The sequence below is a fragment of the Equus quagga genome, chromosome 3 (genome assembly GCF_021613505.1).
Source record: "Equus quagga isolate Etosha38 chromosome 3, UCLA_HA_Equagga_1.0, whole genome shotgun sequence".
NCBI lineage: Eukaryota > Metazoa > Chordata > Mammalia > Perissodactyla > Equidae > Equus > Equus quagga.
Window position 1 is genome coordinate 103,394,241 of NC_060269.1, and position 20,105 is coordinate 103,414,345.

The 20,105-nt window shown below is 37.1% G+C and overlaps 1 protein-coding gene across 2 annotated transcripts in view; it reads left to right on the forward strand.

The window, feature by feature from the left end:
* Nucleotides 1-2,427: 2,427 nt before the first annotated feature.
* The window catches only part of CENPC (centromere protein C), a 77,036-nt gene continuing 59,358 nt past the window's right edge, over nucleotides 2,428-20,105 (forward strand). The window contains exons 1-5 of one of the 2 annotated variants that reach the window (XM_046657147.1): nucleotides 2,428-2,666; nucleotides 5,873-5,919; nucleotides 7,076-7,146; nucleotides 7,862-7,956; nucleotides 13,620-13,725. In XM_046657147.1, coding sequence (XP_046513103.1) covers nucleotides 2,649-2,666; nucleotides 5,873-5,919; nucleotides 7,076-7,146; nucleotides 7,862-7,956; nucleotides 13,620-13,725 — 337 coding nt within the window. In that variant the 5' untranslated portion in view covers nucleotides 2,428-2,648. The remainder of the gene's footprint in view (nucleotides 2,667-5,872; nucleotides 5,920-7,075; nucleotides 7,147-7,861; nucleotides 7,957-13,619; nucleotides 13,726-20,105) is intronic. The other variant, XM_046657148.1, reaches the window with a different exon arrangement.

Genomic DNA, 20,105 nt, shown 5'->3' on the forward strand with positions numbered 1-20,105 from the left:
TAAAGAGTGAAAAAAAAGGTAACTGAAATTTTATATTAAAAAATAAAACAGAATTATACAAATAAGTTTAATTCCCTTTAGCAAATTTTAAGTTATAATTGCAACTACGGTAAAATTTCTAGAGCAAGTTGATTTTGGGAGTATAATTTTTAAAGTCTAAAATATTCTTTAAAGTAGTTTTAACAATTACAAATTTTAAATTACATAAAATCAAAAGTAACTGAAAGTTACACTTCCCTTAAAAGTTAAATTTCTGGATACTTTATTTCCCATATACACATCTAATACACATACTTCCATAGACAGATACATAAGCCCACACACTCACCCCCCATCCCCCAACTACCTAGGTAAGTAGTTTTGATGGAAAACTTCAAGATTTAGTCAGCTGTCATAGCAGTTCATAAGGAGTGATCTTGATGTATTTTGGGGGGCAGGGGGTCTATGACAAACTTGGGTTTTATAAACATTACTCCGTCAACTAGCAACCCTGTTTTAGGATGCTGAAACCATGGTGGGGCTATTAAATGTTAGGACAGATGCAGAGGAAACTGAAAAGTATGTTCAGGAACTCGGGAGTCTCCATAACTTTCTGTTTTCATAAGGGTACTGCTCCATTTTCTCTCTAGAACAGACCAGTTCATTGCCAACATCCTTTGTGCCCTGCATGCTACACCAGTATGCCATCGCATTTCAAGTTTCTCAAAATACCTCTGAGAGTTATTTTTTCCAGTGGAAGCATGGGGGTATAATTTTACATGTGGAATTTTCTGTCTATGATTGTGCTTGCTAAAATTTCTCACTGAGAGGTAAAAAGAGTATAGTGATTAAGTGCTCAGTTCTAGAGTCAAAATACTGGGCTTCATACTAAGTTCTGTTATTTAATGATAGCGTGATCTTAGGCAAGTTACCTAAACTCTGTCCCAGTTTTGTTGTCTATAAAATTGGGATATTAGTTGTCTTCTCTCACAGGAATGTTCTAAGAATTAAGTTACTGCATAGAGAGCAATTAGATTAGAACTTGGCACATAGTATGCACTCAATAAACGTTTACTTTTATTATTGTCTATTCTAAATGTGACGACATCAAATTCTATAATGTCTGATTGGCAAAACTGCTAGAACAAGTAAAACAATATCCCATAGAATTATTTGTTGAATTCTTACTATGTCCCAGGCATTTCACCTAGATCTTAAAAGGAATTAATCCAATATCTCAACAACTGTAATATTATTCCCATTTCACAGACAAGGGAATCGAGAAATAGTCTAATTGCCCATTATGGCAGAATTAGTGGAGTTGAACCTAGGCTTGTCTGATTTCAGAGTCAATTTGTAACCTCTCTTCCCTACTGGAAAAAAAAAGAAAGAAGAAAAAATGGCCTTAGCAGGTGATAACATTTGTTAAAGCATTACAAGTTTAAAAAAATTTACCAGCTCAAATATTGATTAATGAATTTATTCAATAAGTATTGTCTGATTAAAATTCCCTTGCATTATTTTTGTCATAAAAATAGGACATAGTTTCATAGAATCAGATAGGAAGAAGACTTTGGAGCATCTAATTTAGCTTTTCCATTATATAACTAAGGAAACACCCAGAATGGTGCCACAATTTGTCTAGATGACATAGCTAACCAAGGGCTGAGCAGGTTTCAAGACTCTTGATCTAGTATTCTTGTCAGGACATCACACCGAAATGATATATATTTATATAGGTCATTTTGCTGGCAATGCTTCATGAAAATATTACCCACACATTTGAAAAAAGAATACAAGCTATCATCATCATCTTATTACTTTCAGAGATGATGCACAGACTGGCTGGGTGTGGCTAACGAGCCTGCACAGGGAAATCTTCAAACGACTTCCGCAATTTCTACCTCTTATCCTTCCAAGTATTACTTTTTCTTTTTTGGTGAGGAAGATTGTAGCTGAGCTAACATCTGTGCCAATCCTCCTCTATTTTGAACGTGGGAGGCCACCACAGCATTGCTTGATGAGCGGGTGTGTAGGTAGGAGCGCCCCAGGATCGGGACAGGTGAACCCAGCCACCCAAGCAGAGCGCGCGAAGTTAACCACTACACCACCAGCAGGACCCCAAGTATTACGTTATACTCTGTAATCGAACCGCTAAGAAGTTTTACACTGGGCTCAAGGGGCAAAGGCGGTTCCCAAGATCGTGCCTGCTAAGTAAAAGCCCAGCTTTACGCCCAGCAGCCGGGTCGGCGAAGAGAAGGAGGACGAGACCGAGTGAGACTAAGAAGAGCGCCCGGGGTTACTGGAGGAAGAGAGGGCGGGGCAGGGGGGCGGGGCAGTGGGAGGGTACAGTGAGGGGGCGGGTCCATAACGGCTTGCTTCCTATTGGGTGGCAAGGCCCGTTCTGCGCATGTGCAGCTTATTTCAAACCGCAGAGAGAGCGGGGCATCGGTGTTTGTGGAGCGCCGAGCCAATGGGCGGCGAGCCCCGGGGGTGCGCGCTTGCTGGCTTGAGGCGCTCTCGCTGCGGGTGCCTCCCACCTCAGGGCCGCTCCTGGGTCGCCGCCTGGCTTCTCTTCCCGCGACGCGGTCCGCGCCAGTCTTCCTCGAGCCGCGGCCTAGGTTGGCTTCCGCCCCCAACCCCCTTCGCGGGCGGAGCCGGGCCGCAACATGGCGGACTCGGGGCTGGTAAGTGCGGGCCGCGGCCGCTGCGGCTGGTGGGGGCCGGCCGATTGGCGCTCGGGCCGAGGCGGGGGAGAATGAACGTTGGGCCGGTGCTGGCGCTTCTCGGGGGATTCCGTGGGGAAAGCGCGCGAAAATTTTGAGATCAAAAGTGAGCGTGTGCCGATAGTCCGAGTTAATGGACTTGTTTACTTGTTTCCTCAAGGTTTCTTGTAATTTCGGTTGTGACGGCATCCTTCTCTTCAGAGAGTCTTGTGATTTCTACTTTTTAGCCGAGCTCCAGTTCCTAGTCTTCCAAATAATTTTCTGTCCACAGAAGTATTGAAAGGCCTTAAACGTATGCCTTAGCTTCAGGCTTGCAGTGTTCTGGAGCATCTGTTATTGATAAAGTTTTCTGACAGACACCTATTAAAAGGTGCTAACTGTGAATACTGCCCGGGGCGCGAACTCAGTTTTTGTTTCCATGTTGCTGGACTCCCTCGATGTTGACTGTTCTGTATTTCAAACTTCGCTTATGGTTACTGTGTATTATACAACTCACTATTAGCCCCATCCTAAACTTGTGTTTTCTACTTTATGTGTCCTTTAAGAAAATCCTCGGCGTTGACGGCCTCCCATTTATATGAAGTTATATATGTTTGCTTGTGTGCGTAAAGAGATGTATGCAAGGGTGGTATAGAGTGTACTTTTTACTGTGAGCACATACATTGTTTACATTATATATAATTTTTAAAAAAGGAATAAAGCTATTTTCATTTGGAGAAGTGAAGAGGCATAAAATTTACTAAATGCCCACAGTTCATTTTTTTTAAGAGCAGTTTTTAAAAAAATTTATTTTAATTTTTAGAGCAGTTTTAGGTTCACAGTAAAATTAAGAGGCAGATACAGAGATTGCCCATAGACCTCTCGCCTCTGCACATGCCTAGCTGGTTGTCAACATCCCCACCAGAGTAATATATTTGTTATAATTGATGAACCTACACTGACACATCATTATCACCTAAAGTCCATAGTTTACATTAGGGTTTACTTTTGATGGTGTGTATTCTGTGGATTTGGACAAATGTCTAATGACATTTATCCATCAATGAGGTTTATCCATCTGTAATGACGTGGTATCATAAAGAGTGTTTTCACTGCCCTATAAATCCTCTGTGCTCCACCTGTACATCCCTTCCTCCCCCCTCAGCCCTAGCAACCACTGATTTTTTTACTGTCTCCATAGTTTTACCTTTTTCCAGAATATCATATAGTTGGAATCATATAGTATGTAGCCTTTTCAGATTGGCTTCTTTTACTTAGTGTTATGCATTTAAGCCTCCTCTGTGTTTTTTTGTTGCTTGATAGCTCATTTCTTTTTAGCAGTGAATGGTATTCTGTTATCTAGATGTACCACAATTTATCCATTCACCTAGTGAAGAACAGAACTTGGTTGCTTCCCATGGATGGCCCTTGAGGGTGTTATGCTAAGCAAAATAAGTCAGAGGGAGAAAGTCAAATACCATATGAACTCACTCCTAAGTAGAAGATAAAAACAACAACAAACAATCACATAGAGACAGATTGGATTGGTGGTTACCAGAGGGGAAGCGCGGAGGGAGGAGAGTGAGAGGGGTGATTAGGCACATGTGTGTGGTGATGGAGTGTCATAGTCTTTGTGTGGTGAACATGATGTAATCTATACAGGAATCGAAATATATTATGATGTACACCTGAAATTTATATAATGTTATAAACGAATGTTACTGCAATAAAAAAATTTTAAAAAGAAGAACTTGATTGCTTCCAAGTTTTTGCAGTTATGAGTAAAGTTGCTATACACGTCTGTGTGCAGGTTGTTGTGTGGACGTAAGTTGCCAGCTCTTTGGGTAAATACCAAGGAGCGTGATATGGTGATATGGTCATATGGTAAGAGTATGTTTAGTTTTGTAAGAAACCACCAAACTGTCCTCCAAAGTGGCTGTACCATTTAGCATTCTAAATGAATGAGATTTCCTGTTGCTCTGCTTCCTCATGAGCTTTTGGAGTTGTCATTGTTCCAGATTTTGGCCATTCTAATAGATTTGTAGTGGTATCACGTTGTTTAGTTTGCATTTCTCTGATGATGGAAATGGTGTGGAGCATCTTTTCGTATGCTTTTTCGTTATCTGTATGTCTTTTTAGGTGTGTTGTGTGTGAAGATTTTTGGCCCGTTTGTTTTTTAATTGGGTAGCTTTTTTTCCTGTTTGTTGAGTTTTAAGAGTTTGTATATTTTGGATAACACTCCTTGTCAGATGTGTCTTTTGCAAATATTTTCTTCTGGTCTGTGGCTTATGTTCTCATTCTCTTGATCACAGTTCATATTTCAAATGCCTGAAATAACTTTTTTAAAATTTATGTCTTGATTTTTCTCTTTTGTTTTAGAGACTTTAAAATGTCTGGTGATCCATAGATGCTGGTGATATTTAAGACTGAGACAATAGAATACTGTTTTTGAACTCTGTTTCTCGGGATAGGGACAGGTCTATTGTTCTGTATATAGGTATTCTTTTAATTGTTCTGTTTTTATTTTTTCTCACTCTTTTGCTCCTTCAGATCTTGAATTTCCTAGTTCTGCATAGTTATGGTTTTCTCCTGGGCAGATCAGCTTCACTCCTCATCTAGGATAGTATCCTCTGATCTTACTCTAGGCTGCTACTACTGCCTTTGTTCTGTTTCATCAATTATCACACTTCATTTATTTTCCATCTTCGAAAAATTTGTAAAAGTTATTTGTCCACAGATGGTCCTCTCTGCCACTCTCTTTGTTGTTATTTTATGCCATTTTAGTTCTTTACTATGATTTTAGAGGGATCTCCCTGCAGGGGAAGGAGGTAGGTAGATATTGTTAGTCAATCAACTTGAATTATTGGAAGCTCAGATAGGATTTTGTTGGTGGAAAAGGTATAGCAGGAGGTAGAAGAAGAGGAGGAAGAAGATGGAATAAATCCCAGGGTGAGGAAATAGTACAAGCATAGCTTTAGAAACTGGATATGAGGCAAGTTCTCTTTCACTTCATCTACAAGAATTCCTCTTTATAGTAGTATAATAGGCATTTAACAAATACTTAATGAATAAATGAAGAACTTAAATTTTCTGGCATGCTCATGTTGGGGTAAAATTACTTTAAGATAAGTTATATTTGAATATATTTTAAACAAGGAAACTAGATTGATGATTTACGTTTTTTTTAGGATCATCTCAAAAATGACTACAGAAGAAGATTTTGCCGACCTTCCAGGTAATTTATGTATTTAAGCTTTTAAGATAATTTTTATTCCCACCTTCAGAAAGTAGAATTTTTAAATGAAGAAAGGAAAAACTATTATCTCTGACTAAAATAATAGTATCTCTGCCCACTGATTAAGTGTAGTCACCTTAGTTATTTTATATTAACGGAAATATTAATGCAAGCAATGCAATATCTTAGTGGCAGTGTGAAAAGAAACTCACCTGATAAATGGTGGATCAGGAAGAGGCGGTCTCAGTTCTGACTAAATGACTGTCATGGGGAAAGCACTCTGTGGGTGGATTAAATGGTAATGTTAGAAAGATGCAGCTTACTCAGTGAGGGTAAAAGAAAAGGTGGATTTGGTTATAAAAGGGAAATAGAAGGATCTTTGTGGTGATGGAACTGTTCAGTATCTTGACTGTAGTGTTGATACCTGAATCTACAGATAGGATGAATTGTGTAGTGCTAAACACAAACACACAAACATAAACACACCAAGGAGTACGGGTGGAACTGTAGAGATCTGAATAAGATTGGTGGATTGTTAACAATATCGGTATCCTGGTTGTGATAGTGTATGTACTATAGTTTTGTAAAATGTTACCATTAGGGGAAACTGGATAAAATGAACAAGGGATCTTCTCTATATTATTTCTTAAAACTCCATGTGAATCTACAATTTTCTGAATACAATTTTAATTTAAAAAATTAGCAGCTTAATTGTATTGAATCAAAAGTGCATTTGAGAGCTTGTAGGGAAGACAATGTTACTTGGAACTGTTAGGACTTGTGACTGTAGAGTCTTTATTAAAGAAGTGTTTCAGGACTGATTTGATTTGTTCAAAAATGTTTATATTCCCGTTTAGATACAGCAGTAATCTAAAACAGCTTTAGATGTGGCTGTTCAATCAAGGAGTATAATTGTTAATGTAGATAATGACATAACTACTTAACATACTTTTCTGGGAATTCTTGGACTCTTAAATATTTTATCCTCAGAGAATAAAGGTTTTATCCTCAGAGTAAAGGTGAAATTTTTCCTGTTAAGTAAATTAACCTTTTGTAATAAGGAGATAATGGAATTTTCAAAGTAGATGGTGACGTAAATAACAGATATGTTCTAGAAATGATATGTTAACGTTTTCCCTTCTTTCCTTTTTATTAGGGCACCTGACATTAATATGCAGGTAGGCCAGAATATACTGGAAATCTTACAAGACTGTTTTGAAGAAGAAAGTAAGGCTTCATTTCTAGATGGACTTTGAGGGTTGGGATAGATGAAAATATAAATTTGTCATATTAATTTATATCAAATGCAGCAAATATGTTCTAGCATTTAAATACGTGTAAATTATTTTCCCAGGAATTTTGAGTACACATGCAGTCCTTCATGTACCTTCTGGTACACTGAGGATAACACTGGCGAAAATGAGAATAATTTGTCATTCCTTTTAGTTCACACTAGATTTGTGTAGTCTAGAAGTCCATAAATAAAAATGCACAAGAGAAAGTATTTCATGTAATGGAAATAAATATGCAGAATTCTTGGGATCACTGAAGAGCTTGAGATAATGTTTCGTGATTTACACCTCTTTTTAAAGAAATGTTGAATTATGGCAAAAAACTTTTCTAAGTGTTGGTCAGTGTCAGAGGGTATTTGAGTAAGAGAATAGGCCAACCAAAGAAATAAACACAGATAGTGGAAAAGTATCTCTTCTGTACAGGCTCTGAAAGAAGACCGGCACGTATTTCTTCAGAAATTTCTTCTTTTTCAGTTCCTGAGGTCTTCTAGGAACATTTGATTATTGGATTGATGCCTGTACTTCATTTAAGCTATTTGGTTTAAAGAGTCAACAGACTTCTTCACATGTCGTGTAGGGCTGCTTTTAAATGTATCCAAAAGATTTCATACCATACTTTGCTTTTAAAAATTTCTTGATTTTCTTTTTAGGTCCTGCCAATGATTTTAGCAGAAATTCTACAAAATCAGTGGTTTATTTAACACCTACAACAAAAGACCTTTGTGTTAAATCACCAAGCAAAGAGGTAAGTCAAAAAGGAAAGCTGGTACAGGTTTAATATTTTAATGGGTGAAGCAATACACAATATAGGTAGATACGTTTTAGTTAAGTTGTTTGTAAATCTCATTCTTAAAAGGGAATCCTATATTCCCATTGACTTTCTATGACATTTAAAGGTATTTTGTGAAAATTTTGATTTGACATTTCCTGTTTTGAAATTGGAGGTCTGGGAATTAGAATTATCAAATTGTAACAATCATTTTTTACTTCCAAAATAATACTTAAATTAGGTTTTTAGGAAAGTGGGCAACTATTTAAGTTTCTAATCCAGGTTGGTAAGTTTGGTTATTTTTTGAAAACTGAAGGCAATCAATTGCTATACAGGGAGATCAGTCTTTTATTGATTACATATCTTAAGAGGATAACTCTACAAAATAGCAGACTTTCAAATAGAATTTTTTTTTTTTTAAGATTGGCACCTGAGCTAACAACTGTTGCCAATCTTTTTTTTTTCCTCCCCAAATCCTCCCAGTACATTGCTGTGTATTTTTAGTTATGGGTCCTTCTAGTTGTGCTGTCTGGGACACTGCCTCAGCATGGCCTGATGAGCGGTGGCCATGTCCACACCGGGATCCAAACCAGTGAAACCCTGGGTCGCCGAAGCAGAGCATGCGAACTTAACCACTCGGCCACAGGGCTGGCCCCCTCAAATGGAGTTTTTGAAGCTAATGATTGAAGACAAATTATTCAAAAGCACAGTACTAATTGGAGAGAAAACTATTGTAGTACTAGAAATAACATTTACTGGAAACTTATATAAACAAATAATTAAACATATATAGCCTTTTGGTTCCAAGGAATGAGGACAGATCTATTTCTTTCAGAACTGAGAGACCTTTAATGTGATAAATTACACTGATTTTTGAAAGTTAACACAACTTTAAGTTTCCTAGGATAAACTTGATTTGGTTTGCTAATTTTTAAGATGTTTGCATCTGTGTTCATGAATAATACTGCCTTTTCTTAAAATGTCCTTGTAGGGCTTTGATGTCAAGGTTATGCCAGAAGTTCATCTTCTAGGTAGTATGTAACAGATTGTGGCAGGCCACCACTCCTGTTGCAACAGCTAGTTTAAAGAATAAAATGCAAACAAATCATATTTCTAGAGACATGGGAAGCTGTGGAAGCAACAGAGCCTAGATGAACTAAAATTCCAAAGAAAGAAGAATCCTTGGAAGATGAGTTGACGATTGTTAGTCATTTTCTTCCCTAAGGGTTTTTGCTAAATTTGGGCAAAAGCTGAGTTTTTGATTGGCCCGGATAGAGGGAGTCTGCTGTGGGAAAGCAGAGCTTTGTTTTAGGTGTGCAGGGATGCCATGACAAATTGGAGTCCAGAGGTGCCCAAATGGATAGCCACTTTCCTTAAAGAACATTTATAAGTTCTGGGGTGGTGCAAAACCCTAGGCTAGAAAGGTGGAGGGAAATATGTGGTCTTGCTATGCTAGGAAGGCACAGTCCTGCTGCAGAAGGGGGCCCACCACAAGGAGGCATTTGACAGATTTTGAAGCATTCTGGGCAAGAGGCTAAAAAGTTAAGCAAAAACCTCCAAAGGGCTGAACTGAATGTCTCACAATCTTTCAGGCATAAGGAGAATTATTGGGCTCTCAGTTATGCAGGAGGGCTCATTCTGAAGAAGAAGGCAGACTACAAGTGGACTGCGTCTTACTAAAATTTTATCTCAAACTGACCCAGCTCCGTCCTCAGAGCGAGAAGGGAGCTGATCATTTTATTTTATTTTATTTTTTTGAGGAAGATTAGCCCTGAGCTAACTGCTGCCAATCCTCCTCTTTTTGCTGGGGAAGACATGGCCCTGAGCTAACATCCATGCCCATCTTCCTCTACCTGATATGTGGGACGCCTACCACAGCATGACGTGCCAAGCAGTGCAATGTCTGCACCTGGGATTGGGGCCGGCGAACCCCGGGCCACCAAAGTGGAACGTGCGCGCTTAACTGCTGGGCCACCGGGCCGGCCCCGGAGCTGATCATTTTAATCCAATCTGCCTAATAGGAGAAAAAGAGAACGTACTCTATAGAAAGATATTATCCGGAGCCTCTTCCTTTTTCTTTTGATCAAGCTTTTTATTTTGACTTAATTGTACATTTACAAGCAGCTGTAAGAAATAATAGGGTGCAAACTCATTTACCCTTTACCTAGTTTCCTGTAAAGTTAACATCTTGGAAAACTGTTATATAGTATCATAACCAGGATATTGACATTAACAACAAGATACAGAACAATTCCATCACCACAGGACCCCTCTTATTGTCCTTTTATAGTAATACTTCTCTCTTGCCCTCACCCCCTCCTTAACCCTTGGAACTTCTAATTTATTCTCCATTTCTACAGTTTTGTCATTTAAAGGATGTTTAAATGGAATCATAGAGTGTATAACTTTTTGGAGTTGACTTTTTCACTCAGGATAATTCTTTGGAAATTCCTCTAGGTTTTTGTGTGTTTCAGTAATTCATTTCTTTTTATTGCTGAGTGGTATTCCATGGTATGGATGTACCACAGTTTGTTTAACCATTTCTTGTATCTTAGTTTTCTCTTGATTTAATTGTCTTGGTTTTTCCGTTTGTGGATTTTTTGTGCATTATGACTAATTTATCACCAATTTCTGTGACCGAATAATAAATGTCTTCTTAGTGTCTGTAGACACATAAGTAATTTATCATTTTCAGTTTTTTTCTGAAGATATGCCTCCTGGATCTCTCTCTCTACCCTTTGTGTTTTGCTCCTGTTCATCCTTAGGCCTGTCACAAAGGTCGTTGCCATGTGATTTCCCTTTATCATACAGGGAATTCCCTTTTCTTTTCTCCTGTATTGCAGCTCATATTTCTTGGTTCCCAAATCTTCCTTTTTATTTCTCTCTCCTTTTATGGTGGGACTCATCCTTTAGTAGCTTCCTGAGAGTTTAAGACCTTAAATGTTTGAAAATATCATGATTTTATCCTCATGATGGGTAATTTGGGTGGGTACAGAATTCTAGGTTGGAAATTATGTTCTCTCAGATTTTTAAAGACATACTCTGTTTTCTTTTAGCTTCTTGTGTTGTTGTTGAGAATATCATTCTGATTCTTTGATCCTTTTTGAGTCACTATTTTTTTGTCTTTGCAAGCTTTTAGGATCTTGTCATCTGTCTTTAGTGATCTGAAATTTCACAATATTCCTTGATGTTAGGTTCCTCTAACCTTTTTTAGTAATATTCGTATGGTTTCTGTTTCCTGTAAGTACCTTTTTTGCTTACTTTGCTCATTGCCTTTTACACTAGAGCTTTTGTCATATATCCAGTGATCCTTAGCTGTCTCCTCTTATTTGAGTGGGAAACTAAAATGGTGATTGGAAGCTCTATTTGCATAGTAAAATTTGTACATTGGTAGATTTCACTGTGGTATGATCTGTCTGGGCCAAGTCATTGTGGATGTCTGGGTGTTAATATCTACAGGGATTTTTCTCTTGGATTGGTAGGTTTTTCTGACAAATCTTCTCTCCTGCTTAGGGGCCTGATTCTAACTGTGAGTGTTCTCAGCCAGGTGGGGCAAAGGGGAAGGTGCAATTTAAATACATCCACTTAATATTTAGTTTTTAGTGTATTACTCTTATCATCAGCTGTGTCTCATGCCACTGAGTTCACCGTCTCTCAGATTCTGAAACTCCAGAGAGTAAACATTTTCTGCTAGAGCTGGGAGAGGCAGGGCTCTGTGACTCTCATTACTTCCTATACATACTTTTATCAACTCTTCTGTTTGCAGGCCCCATCTGGACCTCCTCTTTTAGAGATGCTTTTTTAATTAGCATCTCTAATTAATTAGATGTGTGATTATTGATCTTATGAGTTTCTCCATAAACATAAATGTCTGCTTCTGGGCTTTCTCCATAGCTAGTGTGTTTCTGCTCTCTCTGGGCTGATTAGTTGCTACTGATCTGCTTTCCAACTTAAAAAAGTCTGTTGACATCTCTCATCTGTTCCCTTCTCTTTCTCTTCATCCTTCTGGGTTTATACATTTTTAAAACTCCTTCATGAAGTTTCAAGAAGGAGCAGGGTTTAATGAAAACTTGGTTTTGCTTTCTTTATGTAATTGAATTCCATAATGTATCCACTGAACAGCAGTGCAGTGGCTCTATTATTTATATATTCCCCTGTTGGTAGATTTTGAAGTTGTTTCCATCTATTCATTATCATAGTGATGTGGTGAACGTCTTTGTTCATGCCTCCTTGTGTACATGTTTTGAATTTAATTTCTCTAGGATATGCACATTTGAAGTAAAATTGTTAAATATTGGCTATTTTTTCTACAAAATGGTTTACCAGTTTTCTTTCCCTCTTGCAATATAAGAATGAGATTTTCATTTTCTAGATTTTTAAAATTTATGACCTGATATATTTCAAATTTACAAAGGAAAATATGTAATGCACATAAGGTATTAAAAATAATGTAAATGAACACCCATGTGCCTATCCCTCAGTGTAAGAAATACCAATACCTTTGAAGCATCTTTGTGCCCTTTTCTGATCCTATTCTTCTGCCTCACTTCCCTGCACAGAGGTTTATCATGTTCATTATTCCCATCCTTTACTTTATAGTTTATGACATATGGGTGTGTGCTGACGTTTGTGTCAACTTCTTCCTCTACATGTGACAGAGGTCCCACTACCATCCACATGTTGAGTGCTTCACTAGGACTCATGAGACTCAGTATACAGTTGTACTTGTAACTGAGATTTGTTAAAGTCAAACAGTAAGGATACATAGCCAGATCAGTAAGGGAAAAAGACAACTCAGGCGGAGTTTGGAGGAATCCATAACAGGCTTCCTCTGCTCCCCAGAGAGGCCACACAGAGTGCCCTCATTGCCTTTAGCAATGAAATGCAGTAAAACGTGTACAGTCTTTCTGCCCAGGGAAGCCTTTTGAGACTTAGCTTGTTTTTGTTGGGGGTTGGTTATGTAGGCACTCTCTGCCTACCAAAATTCTGTACTCCCTGAAGGAAAAAGAGCATACAAACAGTCTAGGCAGGCTGGCATAGCAGGCACAACCTTATCAATTGGTAATGGAGGAAACGTTCTGAAAGCCAAGTCCCCAGGTGCCAACCAAGGGCTAGTAGCCCTGCAAGCAGGCCCTTTAAATGATGAGACCTGCTGTGTTAACTCTTTCTGGTGTGGAGAGAATCTCTAAATACTATATATATATATATATATATATATATATATAGTTTTACATGTTTTTGCATCTGTTTTGAACTTTACATAAATGGGATTATTATATACTTCTGCAACTTGCTTTTTTTCACTTAACATAATCATTTATTCATGTTGCTGTAGTTTATTCATTTCACTATTGTATATGTGATATTATTTTATATGATTATACTGTAATTTGTTTATCTAGTCTTCTGTCAGAATAGGTTTTTGCTGTTCAGAGCAGCATTGTTTCTGTGATAGGTTGTATGAAATTTCAACTTTACTACATAATGCCAAATTGTTTTCTGAAGTACTTGCCTAAGTACACAGCTCTACAGGCTCATTTATTGTGTTTAAATACTTGTCTCTTTCCATTTTAAAAACAAATGTGTTTAATCAGAATTGGTAATTTAATAGAGTAGATCTAATGTTGTATCTCTTTTAGGCTCAGTGCCAGAAATCACACCCAAAGTCAATTCCAGTTTCTTCAAGGAAGAAAGAAGCTTCTCTGCAGTTCCTTGTAGAACCGAGTGAAGCTGCCAACAGATCAGGTTGGTGGCATCCCCATGAGTGTTATTTGCCTAGATATGTTTAAGAAGTTAGAAATGCTGAAAGAAGGTGGTGCGTGCGTTGGCTTGAGTGACAAGGTCAGGGTCAGCCTAGATAGAGTTGTGCAATGGTTGGAGTTTTTGATTCCTTCTCGTCTATAGTCAGTGTTTTTCTCTCTTCTCCTTTTGCTCAATTTCCAATAGTCAATTATGTATCCTGCTACTTTTTTTTAAATATTTTTTTGAGGAAGATTAGCCCTGAGCTAACATCCACTGCCAATCCTCCTCTTTTTGGTGAGGAAGACTGGCCCCGAGTTAACATCCGTGCCCATCTTCCTCTCCTTTATATGTGGGACACCTACCACAGCATGGCTTGCCAAGTGTTGCCGTGTCCGCACCCAGATCCAAACTGGCAAAGCCTGGGCCACCAAAGCAGAACATGCGCACTTAGCTGCTATGCCACCGGGCTGGCCCACTGCTACTTTTTAAAGTTGCTTTATTTGCATTTGTCAAATTAGAAAAGTCCTTCATTTGAGGTAAGAGTCAAAGGTTTAAAAGAAAAAGCTACTAATCATTACTCCCATCATCCTGCTGAGATAACTTTTGAATCCTTCCATGCTTTCATTGCTGCTCCTACATGAAAACATCCAAATGTGGGTGTGTGCACTTTCAGAAGAGGCTTTTACAGTTTTCTTTTATAACAGCAATGTAAGAAAGTACCTTTTACCTGATAGATTATTTACTACTCTACTTTTTGCCAATTTGATCAGTATTAATGATCTCATTGTTACTTTAGTGTCCATTTCTGTGATTTTCACTGAGTTTGAACACCTTTTTATAAGTTTATAGACTTTTTTAATTTGCTTTCTTCTGCATTCGTCTATTCATATCCTTTGCCCACTTGTTTTTTCTTGTTTATGAGAGATCTTTGAATTGAATGTCTGTAACCATATGTCTCTAATTTGTGTGGCAGTTGTTTTTCCAAATGATCCCTTGTCTATTACAGAATTTGTTTATGGTATCTTTAACCATTTGATAGGTAAAATTTATTATTATTATTATTATTTGGTGAGGAAGATTGGCCCTGAGCTAACATCTGTTGCCATTCTTCCTCTTTTTGCTGAGAAAGATTAGCCCTGAGCTAACATCAGTTAGCTCTATTTTGTATATGGGATGCTGCCACAGTGGCTTGATGAACAGTGTGTAGGTCCATACCTGGGATCCAAACCTGAGAACCCTGGGCTGCCAAAGTGGAGCACGCGAACTTAACCACTGCGCCACCAGACTAGCCCCAAAATTTATTATTTTAAGTGTTGTGTGTAACTTTTTTTTTTAATAGCTTTTGAGTTTCCTGTTTTGGTTAAAAGGTCTGTCTTATCCTAATGGTATATGCAATATCTTAGATTTCCTTTCTTTCTTTTTTTTTGCTGAGGAAGATTCTCCCTGAGTTAACATCCATGCTTGTCTTCCTCTCTTTTCTATGTGGGACACCACCACAGCATGGCTAGTGAGTGGAGTAGTTCCGTGCCTAGGATCCAAACCCGTGAACCAGGCCACCGAAGTGGAGCACGTGAACTTAACCACTACATCACCAGGCTGGCCTCTTAAGTTAAAATTTTTAAGCCATCTGGAATGTGTTTTGGTATACAGTGTGATGTAATGTTATGATTTTATTTTTTTCCAGGTGGTCAATTGTGCCAGGTCCATTTATTAATTAAATAATCCATTCTTTTCTGAATGTACTACTTTTATTATCATGTATTAAATCCCACATATCATTCAATATACTTTTGAATTTTGGTCTTTTTTTAATTCTTATGGCAACACAATATTGTTTTACTAATAGTAGTTTTATAGTATGTGCTGATAATAACCTTATTAACTTTGTATTCACTATTCCTTTGCCTTTCTCAGACCTTTTTTCTATCTGAACTTTTTCTCCAATTCCCAATAAAATTTTGTTGGGATTCTAACTAGAATTGCATCTAATTTGTATACTAATTTTGTGAGAATTCACAGTTTTATGTATTTGGGTTTTCTACATATGAACAATGTCATATATTTATGTTCTTCAAAAAGTGTTAGTCTGAAGGACATGGTCAATAATGTGCAAGGAGAACCCACAATGTTGGAGAAAATATTATAGTATATCTAATAAAGGTTTTCTATCCAGAATATATAAGGATTCCTGTAACTCAAAAACAAAAAATAACCCAATTAAAAAATGGGCAAAAGACTTAATAGACGTTTCTCTAGTTGGCCAAGAATGCATGAAAAGATGCTCAGTATTATTGGCCATTAAAGAATGCAAATCAACACCCCAACGAGATGCCGCTTTATACATTGTAGGATGGCTGTCATTTAAAAGACAAGGGAAAATAAATATTGACCAGAATGTGGATAAATTACAACCCTTGTGCATTGCTATGGAAATATAAAATGGTGCAGCCACTGTGGAAAACAGTTTGGTGGTTCCTCAAAAAATTATATACAGAATTGCTATCTGACCCAGTAATTCTACTCCTAGGTTTATACTCAAAAGATTTGAAAAAAGGGACTCAATAAGATACTTGTACCCCAATGTTTATACCAGCGTTATTTACAATACCCAAAAGGTGGAAACAACCCAGATATCCATCAAGTGAATGGATAAACAACACATGGTATATACATACAGTAGAACATTTTCAGCCATGAAAAGGAATGAAGTTCTGATACATACTGCAACATGGAAGAACCTTGGAAACATGCTAAGTGAATACACTTTTTCAGGTGTATTAATTTAGTAGTATAAATTTTTCTCATCCCACAGATTTTGATGTGTTTTCTGTTCATTTTTATTTATTTCTATATATTTTAAAATATCCTTTGAGGCTTCCTCTTTGATTTGTTTGGTTATTTAGGAATGTGTTAATCCAAGTGTTTAGGGATTTCCTTTTGTCTTTCCCATATTGATTTCTAATCTTGATTCCTTTATGGCATAGGATACACTGTGTGATTTCAGTTCTTTTACATTTGTTAAGATTTATTTTATGACCCAGGATATTGTCTATCTTTATGAATGTTTCATGGGCACTTGGAAAAATGTATTCTCTTGTTGTTGAGTGTAGTTGTCTATAAATGTCACTTATGGTGTTTTACTAGTTTTTATACCTGTTGGATGTGATTTGCTAAAATTTTGTTGAGAAATTTTTGGATCTAAGTTAATGAGAAATATTGATATATAGTTTTCTTTTTTATGTTATATTTGTATGATTTTGGTATCAAGGTAATGCTCACCTTATAAAATGAGTTGGAGATTATCCCCTTTTCTAATTCTGGCAAGGATTGTATAAATTGGTTTTAATTCTTTGAATGTTTGACATAACATACTTTCGTGATATCATCTGGTCTGGGAGATTTCTTTTTCAAGAGCTTTTAAATTACTGATTCAATTCTTAATAGTTATAAGGACTGTTTAGGTTATTTCATCTTGGCATAATTTTGATAGTTTGTGGTTTTTGAGGAATTGGTTCATTTTTTATAAGTTGTTGAGTTTATGAGCATAAATTTGTTCATAGTATTACCTTATTATCCTCTTAATGGAAGCAGGATCTATTGTGATATACACTATTTTATTCTGGATATTGGTAATTTATGTCTTGTCTTTTTATTTTTGCTAATTTTGCTAGAAGTTTATCATTTTTATTCACATTTTTCAGTGAACTAGCTTCTTGTTTCAGTAATCTTCTGTATTGTTTTCCTGTTTTCAATTTCTTTGATTTCTGCTCTTATTTTTCCCATTCTTCTCCTTGGTTTGGGTTTGTTTTGTTCTTCTTTTTCTAGTTTTTGAGGTAGAAACTCTATTTTATACTTTGGTTTATAAGCCAATACTATTTTAATAGTTTTGTTACTCAAATTGTTCCAGCTTTGGCCATTAGAAGCTCTTTCATTGGCTCCTTTGCCCCTTGACATACCCCATTTTTGTTGTTGTTTTTGAGCACTTCCTTACATTCTGGAACTACAAGATTCTTCAGGCTCATGTTATATATTTCCTGCTCCTTTCCTAGAATCACCCATTTCTCCAAGGAGCCAGTGGTTCCTTTTACTGGAGAATGGTATTAGGAATGAAGATCTGGGTGCTAGATGTGCTGTTGTTCCTGGAATGTTGTTCCTTCAAGATCATGTCAACTTTTCTTTAACTTTTAGTTTTACAGACTCCACATATTTCTTATTTAGGTCAGCATCTCTTTTCCCCACTCCCTTCAATGAGATTGTTTCTACATATCATATGATGTATTGTGTCATCTTAGAATTTGCCATATGTAATACTGTGTGATTTCCAAGGTTAGGTCATAAAAGGGTATGTGGCCTCCTTATTTCCCTCATAGGATACTCCCCCTGGAAACCTAGACACCATGCTGTGAGGAAGCTCACCATAGCCCACTTGCAGAGGTACATAGACAGAAATGCCCCCAGCCTCAGATGTCAGACATGTGAATAAGCAAGCTTTCAGATGGTTCCAGGCCCCAGACTTCATGGAACAGAGGCAAACCTTCCCTGCTGTGCCCTGTCAAGTTCCTGCCCCACAGAATCAATGACTGTAATAAATGATTGTTTTATACAACCAAGTTATGGAGTTATTTATTATGAAGACATAGTAACTAGAACAACTCTCTAATTTCCAGATGACATGCATCTTATTCCTGTTATATGTTTTAATTCTATTGTTTTAAACAGCCACTGTTTGTTTCTGTTTACACACACATCACTTTCTTTACTCTTTATTTCTTTTTAGAAAATAATTTTTAAAAATTATGGTAAAGTAATGTAACATAAAACTTACCATTTTAACCATTTTTAAGTGTATAGTTTATTGGCATTAAGTATATTCACATTGTTGCCTAACCATCACCACCATCCATCCACAGAACTTTTTCATCTTGCAAAACTGAACCTTTATACCCAATAAACAATCCTCTTCTCCCCATCTCCTCACCTCCACCCCCAGCAGCCAGCATTCTAGTTTCTGTCTGAATTTGACTAAATTCCTCATATGAGTGGAATCTTGCAATATTTGTCCTTTTGCAACCAGTTTATTTCACTTAGCATAATGTCTTCAGGGTTCATCTGTGTTGTGGCATGCGTCAGAATTCCCTTCCTTTTTAAGTCTAAATAATATTCTATTGTATGTATATTCCACATTTTTTTTATCCTTTTACATTGATCAACATTTTTATTTGGGTTTCCACCATTTGTCTATTGTGAATAATGCTGCTGTGAACACAGGTGTATGATAACCCTTGCAGTCCCTGGTTTCGATTCTCTTGGATACATACCCAAAAAAGGAATTATTGGATCATATGGTAATTGTATTTTTAATTTTTTGAGGAACCACCAAACTGTTTTCTGTAGCAGCTACATCATTTTACATTCCCACCAGCAGTGCACAAAGGTTCCAATTTCTCTACATCTTTACCAACACTTGTTATTTTCTGTTTTGTTCGTTTTTTTTTTTTTTTAATTATAGCCATCCTAATATGTGTGAAGTTGTATCTTGTGGTTTTGATTTGTTCATTATTGTCATTTGGGAATTGAATTAAAATGACAAATAGATACCACTACACACCTGTAAGAATGGCTAAAATCCAAAAATTGGTTCTCTTTTGTAACTCCTATTTCTTTGAATTTCTTTTTATTTGTTAGAAGAAAATTTATAATTGATTACTAAAACACTTTTATGATGGCTGCTTTTTATTTTTTTAATTTTATTTTTTGAGGAAGATTAGCCCTGAGCTAACATCTGCTGTCAATCCTCCTCTTTTTGCTGAGGAAGACTGGCCCTGAGCTAACATCTGTGCCCATTTTCCTCTACTTTATATGTGGGATGCCTACCACAGCATGGCATGCCAAGCGGTGCCGTGTCCGCACCCGGGATCCGAACTGGCGAACCCTGGGCTGCTGAAGCAGAACATGCGCACTTAACCGCTGTGCCACAGGGCCGGCCCCTATGATGGCTGCTTTAAAATTCTTGTTAAATAATTCCAACATCTGATTCATCTTGTTTATTTGTGTCCATTGATCATATTTTCTTTTTCACTTGTGTTTTTTCTGGTTTTTGATATGATCAGTCATTTTGATTGTATCCTCAACATTTTGGTTATTATGTTAGGAGATACTTGATTATACTTAAATCTTTTGTTATAGAAAAAATTGCCCTATTTTGGTTTAATGTATGGATTCTTGCCTATTTTTGTGGATTTTATTTCCAAGGATGGTTAAATGTTCAGAGTCCTAGCAGTAGTATTTTGATCTGTGTCATTTTCTGATGCTACTGGGGTTCCAGCTCAGTTCTTGCTAGTGCTGTGTGGGTGGGTGAAAGGTGCTTTTCTGAGCATCCTGAT